The sequence below is a fragment of the Somniosus microcephalus genome, unplaced genomic scaffold, assembly GCF_052327205.1.
Source record: "Somniosus microcephalus isolate GS21.2 unplaced genomic scaffold, FLI_Smic_1.0 unresolved_chr7, whole genome shotgun sequence".
Taxonomy (NCBI): domain Eukaryota; kingdom Metazoa; phylum Chordata; class Chondrichthyes; order Squaliformes; family Somniosidae; genus Somniosus; species Somniosus microcephalus.
Genome location: NW_028225185.1, coordinates 5,418,776 through 5,427,819, shown reverse-complemented (window position 1 = coordinate 5,427,819; position 9,044 = coordinate 5,418,776). Strand labels below are relative to the sequence as shown.

At 56.7% G+C, this 9,044-nt stretch overlaps 1 protein-coding gene across 1 annotated transcript in view; it reads left to right on the top strand.

Moving 5' to 3' along the window:
- The window catches only part of LOC147086424 (thrombospondin type-1 domain-containing protein 4-like), a gene marked incomplete at its 5' end in the record, with an annotated part of 31,453 nt that extends 22,688 nt beyond the window's left edge, over window positions 1-8,765 (top strand). The window contains 3 exons of the mRNA XM_085978247.1: window positions 2-25; window positions 2,413-2,557; window positions 5,062-8,765. Coding sequence (XP_085834373.1) covers window positions 2-25; window positions 2,413-2,557; window positions 5,062-5,228 — 336 coding nt within the window. The remainder of the gene's footprint in view (window position 1; window positions 26-2,412; window positions 2,558-5,061) is intronic.
- Window positions 8,766-9,044: the final 279 nt, after the last annotated feature.

The window sequence follows — 9,044 nt, the reverse complement described above, 5'->3', positions numbered from 1 at the left end:
GTGGTTTACAACGGGCTGGAGTGAGGCGAGTAGCAGCTGGCGAGGAATCGTGAAGAACCTCCAGGGTGGGAAGGGACTGATCCTGCTGGATGAGGGGAGTGAAGGGAGGGGACGTCCAGCTCTCCCCCGGAGACCAATGGTGTCAGCACTTGGCCCAAGACTAGAACAAACAGATGTGCAGAAGCCCCTTGAGTGTCCGCTGTGGCTCAGTGGGTAGAACTCCTGCCTCGGAGTCAGGGGGTTGTGGGTTCGAGTCCCACTCCAGAGACTTGAGCACAAAATCTAGGCTGACGCTCCCAGTGCCAGTACTGAGGGAGCGCCGCACTGTCGGAGGGGCGGTCCTGAGGGAGCATTGCACTGTCGGAGGGGCGGGTACTGAGGGAGCGCCGCACTGTCGGAGGGGCGGTACTGAGGGAGCGCCGCACTGTCGGAGGGGCGGTACTCAGGGAGCGCCGCACTGTCGGAGGGGCAGTACTGAGGGAGCGCCGCACTGTCGGAGGGGCAGTACTGAGGGAGCATTGCACTGTCGGAGGGGCGGTACTGAGGGAGCGCCGCACTGTCGGAGGGGCGGTACTGAGGGAGCGCCGCACTGTCGGAGGGGCGGTACTGAGGGAGCGCCGCACTGTCGGAGGGGGCAGTACTGAGGGAGCGCCGCCCTGTCGGAGGGGCGGTACTGAGGGAGCGCCGCACTGTCGGAGGGGCGGTCCTGAGGGAGCATCGCACTGTCGGAGGGGCGGTACTGAGGGAGCGCCGCACTGTCGGAGGGGCGGTCCTGAGGGAGCATCGCACTGTCGGAGGGGCGGTACTGAGGGAGCGCCGCACTGTCAGAGGGGCGGTACTGAGGGAGCGCCGCACTGTCGGAGGGGCGGTCCTGAGGGAGCATCGCACTGTCGGAGGGGCGGTACTGAGGGAGCGCCGCACTGTCAGAGGGGCGGTACTGAGGGAGCGCCGCACTGTCGGAGGGGCAGTACTGAGGGAGCGCTGCACTGTCGGAGGGGCGGTACTGAGGGAGCGCCGCACTGTCGGAGGGGCGGTACTGAGGGAATGCCGCACTGTCGGAGGGGCGGTACTGAGGGAGCGCCGCACTGTCGGAGGGGCGGTACTGAGGGAGCGCCGCACTGTCGGAGGGGCGGGTACTGAGGGAGCGCCGCACTGTCGGAGGGGCGGTACTGAGGGAGCGCTGCACTGTCGGAGGGGCGGGTACTGAGGAAGCGCCGCACTGTCGGAGTCGCCGTCTTTCAGATGAGACGTTAAACCAAGGCCCCGTCTGCCCTCTCGGGTAGACGTAAAAGATCCCGCGGCCACTATTGGAAGAAGAGCAGGACACAGGAGGAGGCCATCCAGCCCCTTGAACCCACTCCACAATTCAATCAGATCATGGCTGATCTGTACCTCAACTCCATCGACCTGCCCTTGCTCCAGATCCCTCGATACCCTTACCTCAGTCTTGAAAGCTCCAATTGACCCACAGCTTTTTGGGGGAGAGAGTTGCAGATTTCCGCCACCCTTTGTGTGAAGAAGTGCTTCCTGACATCACCCCTGAACGGCCTGGCTCTAATTTTAAGGTGACGCCCCCCCTTGTTCTGGACTCCCCCCACCAGAGGAAATAGTTTCTCTCGCTCTCTACCCTTTAATCATCTTAAACGACCTCGATTAGATCACCCCTTAATCTTCTAAACTCGAGGGAATACAAGCCCAGTCTGTGAAACCTGTCCTCGTGGTTTAACCCTTTTAGCCCCCGGGTATCACTCTGGTGAATCTGGGCTACACCCCACCCTCTAAGGCCAGTGGATCCTTCCTGAGGTACGGTGCCCAGAACTGAACACAGTTATACTCCAGGTGGGGTCTAACCAGGGGAGTTCTCCCTGGTGTCCTGGGCCGTCCTTTATCCCTCAACCAACAACACTTTAAAAAAAAACAGATTCACTTCGTGGGCCCTTGCTGTTTTGGGATCTCTGGCGGAGATGCGACGAGGCTCTGTATTAAATGGAAGTCTCGCAGTTCGAGAAAGGACGAAGAGGGGGTCAATAACAAGGGGGCATAGTTTCAAGGGAAGGGGCAGGAGGTTTAGAGGGGATTTGAGGAAAACCTTTTTCACCCAGAGGGTGGTTGGAATCTGGAACTCACTGCCTGAAAGGGTGGTAGAGGCAGGAACCCTCACAACATTCAAGAAGCATTTAGACGAGCACTTGAAACGCCATAGCATACAAGGCTACGGACCAAGTGCTGGAAAATGGGATTAGAATAGACAGGGCTTGATGGCCGCTGTGGACACGATGGGCCAAAGGGCCTCTTCCTGTGCTGTATAACTCGATGACTCGATGACGATGGTGGGTTTTGTGGAGGGTTTGAGTCGGGGGTGGGGGGGATGGAACGGGTTTACTGACGTCGCCGATCTTTATCCAATGACAGTGCTCGAAGTCGTGCATGGGCGGGGTCCAGGCGAGAGAGGTGAGGTGCCTGGATGACGCGGGATTTCCCAGCGGCCTCTGCGACGCCACGGCGAAGCCGGATGACCAGCGAATGTGCCACGCCCACCCCTGCATTCCCGAACTGGGTGAGTGAACAACTGGTCACAAGTGCATGGTGCCCCCCCCCCTCCTGCCCTGGAACAGCAAGGGTTGGTGTGGGAGGGGGGGAGTTGCCGTGATGGTTCATTGAGGTCTGCACAGCCCTCGGTGTCCGAGAGTATTCCTGTTGCCTTGTATTGTCTGGTTTACCCAGTGGGGCCTGAGCCCTAAGGACCAGGGAGATCCCAGCGTTGTTCGCTGATCTCGGCCAGGGGCAGTAGGTTTGTTCGGTTTCCCGGGCTAGAGAGGGGAATCAGCCTTGCTCCTGATCACTGGCCAGTCGACCCTGCTGGCTCAATGGATGAGTGGCATCCCAGATCCCTGATTGGCCAGGGCTCAATGGGTGGACCTCAATCTCTGATTGGGCAGGGCTCAATGGGTGGACCTCAACTTCTGATTGGCCAGGGCGCAATGGGTGGACCTCAATCTCTGATTGGGCAGGGCTCAATGGGTGGACCTCAACTTCTGATTGGCCAGGGCGCAATGGGTGGACCTCAATCTCTGATTGGGCAGGGTTCAATGGGCAAAATCTGGGAAATTCCTCTCCGACCCATCTCGGCGATGGAAACTGGTCCAGGAGATCGCTCTGGCCCTGAGCATTCCCTGCAGTAACCTACCTTCTGTAAGAGGTGATCTCGGTCCCAGCCAGAAACAGGTCCAGGTCTGGCTTGAAGGAATTCAGCGAATCAGCGTCCACTGCACGGGACGGCAGCCTGTTCCAGAGGTCCACTCTTCTCTGGGAGCAGAACCACCTCCAGACATCTAACCTAGACTTGGCCTTGTACAGCTTAAAATTGTGACCCCCTGGTCCTCCCTAACTAACCTATTTAATCTTCCATTCCTGGCGACTCCATGCCGAGCCTGGAGGGCTGGACTATAGAACAGTGGGGCTGGCTGAAGTGCTCGTGCAGAGAGCTGGCACGGGCTCGACGGGCCGAATGGCCTCCCTCTGTGCAGCAACCATTCTATGATTCGAACAGCAGGAGGCCATTCAGCCCCTCGAGCCTGTTCTCCGCCATTCAGTGAGATCACGGCTGATCCTGTATCTTAACTCCATCCGCCCGCCTTGGCTCCCTATCCCTTAATACGCTTGGCTCGTAAAAAATCTGTCGATCTCTGGTTTAAAATTATTAATTGATCTTGGCATCGACTGCTTTTTGTGGGACAGAGTTCCTCACTTCTACCGCCCTTTGTGTGAAGAAGTGTTTCCTAACTTCTCTCCTGAGCGACCTGGCTCTGATTTTAAGGTTATGTCCCCCCTTGTCCTAGACTCCCCGACCAGCGGAAAAAGTTTCTCTCTATCTCTACCCTATCAATTCCTTTCAAAATCCTAAAAGCCTCAATCAAATCACCCTTTAACCTTCTATATTCCAGGGAACACAAGCCCGGTTTATGTAAAATCTCATCGTAATCTCACCCTCGGCGACACTACCAGGGGAACGTGAGCAGGAGGAGGCCGTTCGGCCCCTCGAGCCTGCTCCGCCATTCAATGAGATCACGGCTGATTTGATCATCGACCTCAAACCCCCCCCTTCCCCGCCCGATCCCCACACCCCTTCGATGAATGTTGACCTTCAGTCACGTGGGTCGCTCGGCTAACGTTACCTGGAGATCGGAGGAGGGAGGGAGAGGTCGGAGGAGGGAGGGAGAGGTCGGAGGAGAGAGGGATGGAGATCAGAGGAGAGAGAGGAAGGGAGAGGGCGGAGGAGAGAGGGAGGGAGGGGCGGAGGAGAGAGGAAGGGAGAGGTCGGAGGAGAGAGGGAGGGAGGGCGGAGGAGAGAGGAAGGGAGGGCAGAGGAGAGAGGGAGAGGTCGGAGGAGAGAGGGATGGAGATCAGAGAAGAGGGAGGAAGGGAGAGATCGGAGGAGAGAGGGAGGGAGGGCGGAGGAGAGAGGGAGGGAGGGCGGAGGAGAGAGGAAGGGAGGGCAGAGGAGAGAGGGAGAGGTCGGAGGAGAGAGGGATGGAGATCGGAGAAGAGAGAGGAAGGGAGAGATCGGAGGAGAGAGGGAGGGAGGGCAGAGGAGAGAGGGAGGGAGGGCAGAGGAGAGAGGGAGGGAGGGCAGAGGAGAGAGGGAGGGAGGGCGAGATCGGAGGAGAGGGAGGGAGGGCGAGATCGGAGGAGAGGGAGGGAGGGCGAGATCGGAGGAGAGGGAGGAAGGGAGAGATCGGAGGAGAGGGAGGGCGGAGGAGAGAGGAAGGGAGAGGTCAGAGGAGAGAGGGATGGAGAGAGGGAGAGGTCGGAGCACTTGGTTTGAATGTAAAGCAAGGCTTTAATCAACTTGTTTCAGAACATGGAGGTCGAGTTGTACTTCACTAGTTCCTTGTCTTACAAAATGTCCCTGGGCACGCTGGGCCCACGCCCGAGTATTTATACTCCTTGGACGGCGCCATCAGCTGGCCGCCCAGCGTTATTTCACGAGTAGTTTCTTTATGATGATGAGATTTATAACGTTACCTATTTTTTTTGTGTTTGTTTACAAACTAATTTCAGATGAAAACTGCAAGGACAAGCATCACAACTGCCCGGTTGTGGTACAGGCCCGACTCTGCACCTACTCCTACTACAAGATGGTTTGCTGCGCCTCTTGCACTCATGCCGAGCGGAGGGCCACTGACCTCCGGCGCCACGATGCCGCGGGGCGGAGAGGAGCAGCCTGAGGACTTTTAATTTTTTTTTCTGAAGTTTGAGCAGGTCCTTATTAAAGCCAGATCTGTACGTTTGTGCCCAGTTACTTCCCGGCTCCACTCTGCGGTTGCCAGGGTAACGGCTAGGCCTCAAAGCCTGCTGGCCGCCTGCACGAAAGCCACAGCTAATTTCTAACAGACGCGAAGATTTAGTTTTCCTCTTTTAAAAAAAAAAAAAAACCATGTACCTGGGTCAGGATTATGCTGAAATGTATTTATTTATTTATTATCATCTAAAATGGCTGCGGTTGAGTCTCCAGTTCACATCTTCCATCCTTCCCCCTTTTCCCAAGCTGTTTCTGAACTCGCAAACTCTCTCCCCTGGAGGGTGGCTCGTCTGAACCCCACCTCACACTCCTCAACCGGGCAAGTGAAAGGTTTATCATTGGGGAGGCAAATCCTCCCTCTCCTCCAACCTCTCGAATCTAGAATCCGACATCCCTCTCCGCCCTCTCTTCTCCTCCGCCCTCCCGCCCTCTCTTCTCCTCCGCCCTCCCGCCCTCTCTTCTCCTCCGCCCTCCCGCCCTCTCTTCTCCTCCGCCCTCCCGCCCTCTCTTCTCCTCCGCCCTCCCGCCCCTCTCTTCTCCTCCGCCCTCCCGCCCTCTCTTCTCCGCCCTCCCGCCCTCTCTCCTCCGCCCTCCCGCCCTCTCTTCTCTCCACCCGCCCTCCCGCCCTCTCTTCTCCTCCGCCCTCCCGCCCTCTCTTCTCCGCCCTCCCGCCCTCTCTTCTCCGCCCTTCCGCCCTCCCGCCCTCTCCCCTCCGCCCTCCCTCCCTCTCTCCTCCGATCTCTCCCTCCCTCCCTCTCCTCTGATCTCCCTCCCTCCTCCGATCTCCATCCCTCTCTCCCCCGACCTCTCCATCCCTCTCTCCTCCGCCCTCCCTCTCCTCTGATCTCCCTTCCTCTCTCCTCCTACCTCTCCCTCCATCCCTCTCTCCTCCGACCTCTCCCTCCCCCCTCCTCCGACCTCTCCCTCCTCCTCTCCTCCGACCTCCCCCTCTCCTCCCCCTCTCCTCCGACCTCTCCCTCCCCTCTCCTCCGACCTCTCCCTCCCCCTCTCCTCCGACCTCTCCCTCCCCCCTCTCCTCTGACCTCTCCCTCCCCCTCTCCTCCGACCTCTTTCCCTCCCTCCTCTGATCTCCATCCCTCTCTCCCCCGACCCCTCCATCTCGCTCTCCTCCGACCTCTCCCTCCTCCGACCTCCCTCCCTCTCTCCCTCCCTCTCCCCCGACCTCCAGCACATTAGTTCCCTGCAAATTTTTCCCCCTCAAGTATTTCTCCAATTCCCTTTTGAAAGTTACTATTGAATCTGCTTCCACCGCCCTTTCAGGCAGCGCATTCCAGATCACAACAACTCGCTGCGTAAAAAACATTCTCCTCATCTCCCCCTCTGGTTCTTTTGCTAATTATCTTCAATCTGTGTCCTCTGGTCACCGACCCTCCCGCCACTGGAAACAGTTTCTCCTTATTTACTCCATCAAAAACATTCATGACTTTGAACGCCTCGATTAAATCTCCTCTTAACCTTCTCTGCTCTAAGGAGAACAATCCCAGCTTCTCCAGTCTCTCCACATCACTGAAGTCCCCCAACCCTGGTACCATTCTAGTGAATCTGTGCACCTTCTCCTCTGATCCCTTGCTCAAGCAGCTGTTGTTCATGCGTGAGCCCAGTGAGTGGGCAGCGGGCAGGCTGTTTGACCATGGGGGCCAGCGCAAGCGATCGCGATCCAGCCCTTGCTCGACGTGCGCGCGCACACACGTACTTTCTGGCAGAGGTGGCTGGAGAGCCACCAGGAGCGGGAATGCTGGCTTGATTCATTCCACCTCGCTCCCCACCCGCCTTTCCCCGCTCCATACAGCGACACTGTCAGCCCCTTCACCCGCCTCCTTCCTGCTGCATTCCCCTCGGGATCAGGCTGGGTGTCGAAGGGGAGAGCTGTGTGCTTTGCGACGGGCAGTCCCGCATTCGCTGTCTGCGGAGGGAGGGAGAGCGAGGTTCACCTACGTCTGGCGATTTGAGTTTCTCCTGCTTCAGTTCGCATTTCGCCAATTCTTCGCACATTTAACTTCCTTGAAACGGCAACAAGGCCATTTAAAAATAATATTGAGCATAAAATGTGCGTCTTGTTTCTGATCCTGACTGAACTCCCGCCATTTGAGGCTTTCATTCGCGGCGTCGCTGGCAAGGCCAGCATTTATTGCCCACCCCGAATCGCCCTTGAGAAGGTGGTGGTGAGCCGCCTTCTTGAACCGCTGCAGTCCGTGTGGTGAAAGTGCTCCCACAGTGCTGTCATGGTTTGATGTCTTGTTGAGGTCAGTTAAGACTCAGACTGGGTGGGATCCTGTCTGTTCACCTCTGGCCCAAGCTGCTGGGAGTGGAACTCTCCCCCCCCTCTGCTGACTGGGAGTGTTTGACGGGACAGTGTAGAGGGAGCTTTACTCTGTATCTAACCCGTGCTGTACCTGCCCTGGGAGTGTTTGATGGGATAGTGTAGAGGGAGCTTTACTCTGTATCTAACCCGTGCTGTACCTGCCCTGGGAGTGTTTGATGGGACAGTGTAGAGGGAGCTTTACTCTGTATCTAACCCGTGCTGCACCTGCCCTGGGAGTGTTTGATGGGACAGTGTAGAGGGAGCTTTACTCTGTATCTAACCCGTGCTGTACCTGCCCTGGGAGTGTTTGACGGGACAGTGTAGAGGGAGCTTTACTCTGTATCTAACCTGTGCTGTACCTGCCCTGGGAGTGGTTGATGGGGACAGTGTAGAGGGTGCTTTACTCTGTATCTAACCCGTGCTGTACCTGCCCTGGCAGTGTTTGATGGGACAGTGAAGTGGTAAAATGTTCCACACACTTGTTATTAATCCAGCTTCACCCCACACAATAAGCAAGCACTGTGCTGATGACTGTGTCTCTGCTGATGTGAATACAAATCCCACCCTAAAGAGATCCAAGTATAAAATATACGGCAAGATTATTGAACGCGGGATATTCGGGGAGATGATTCCCAGCCGGAGCGGTGCAGAGTCCCTGCCCTGCACTTCTGTTACCTGCGGCAGGGTGAGGATGCTCCCTGTCCAGACACAGTGACCCCGGGGTGCGGGGAGGGGTGCAGTCAGTGCGGGAGGGGAGGGTGGGATTTCCGGGTAACTCGTCTTTGAGAAGGATAAAAAAAGCGGAGTTGACATGTACAGCAGGACAATGGAAGTATGCTATTTACTGTATATCTAATCGGCTCCTGGATGATGCACTTCACCTGTGGCCCTTGGCCACGATGTTTCTTGCGCGAGCTTTTAAAACTGGCGAGTGGGGGGCAGTGACTGTAAAGTTTCCTCTTGTCTGCCCCTCGGTAAGTGCCAGATCCTGCAAATATTATTAGACCTGACATTTATTATTATTTCCCTCTGGTATAATTTATTTTTTACAAGAAGGAAGAGCTGGCAAGGAATTTTAAAGATATATATTTTACACACCAGTCTTGTTTTATTGAAATAAATTTGGTTGAAATAACCCCGTCAAGTCTCTGGCGATTATTATTGTTAATATATAAATTGGCAATTTCCCCTTCTCCTCCTCCCCTTCCCCCCCCCCCCCCCCCAGGTTGACTCTCGCTGGGAGGGGCACGGGAAAACAGACCCCACCCTGCTGTCTCGCCCAAGGAGGGGGGGCTACACGTCACAAAAACATAGAAGATAGGAGCAGCATTCGGCCCCTCGAGCCTGCTCCGCCATTTAATGACATCATGGCTGATCATCCAAATTCAGTACCCTGTCCCGGCTTTCTCCCCATATCCC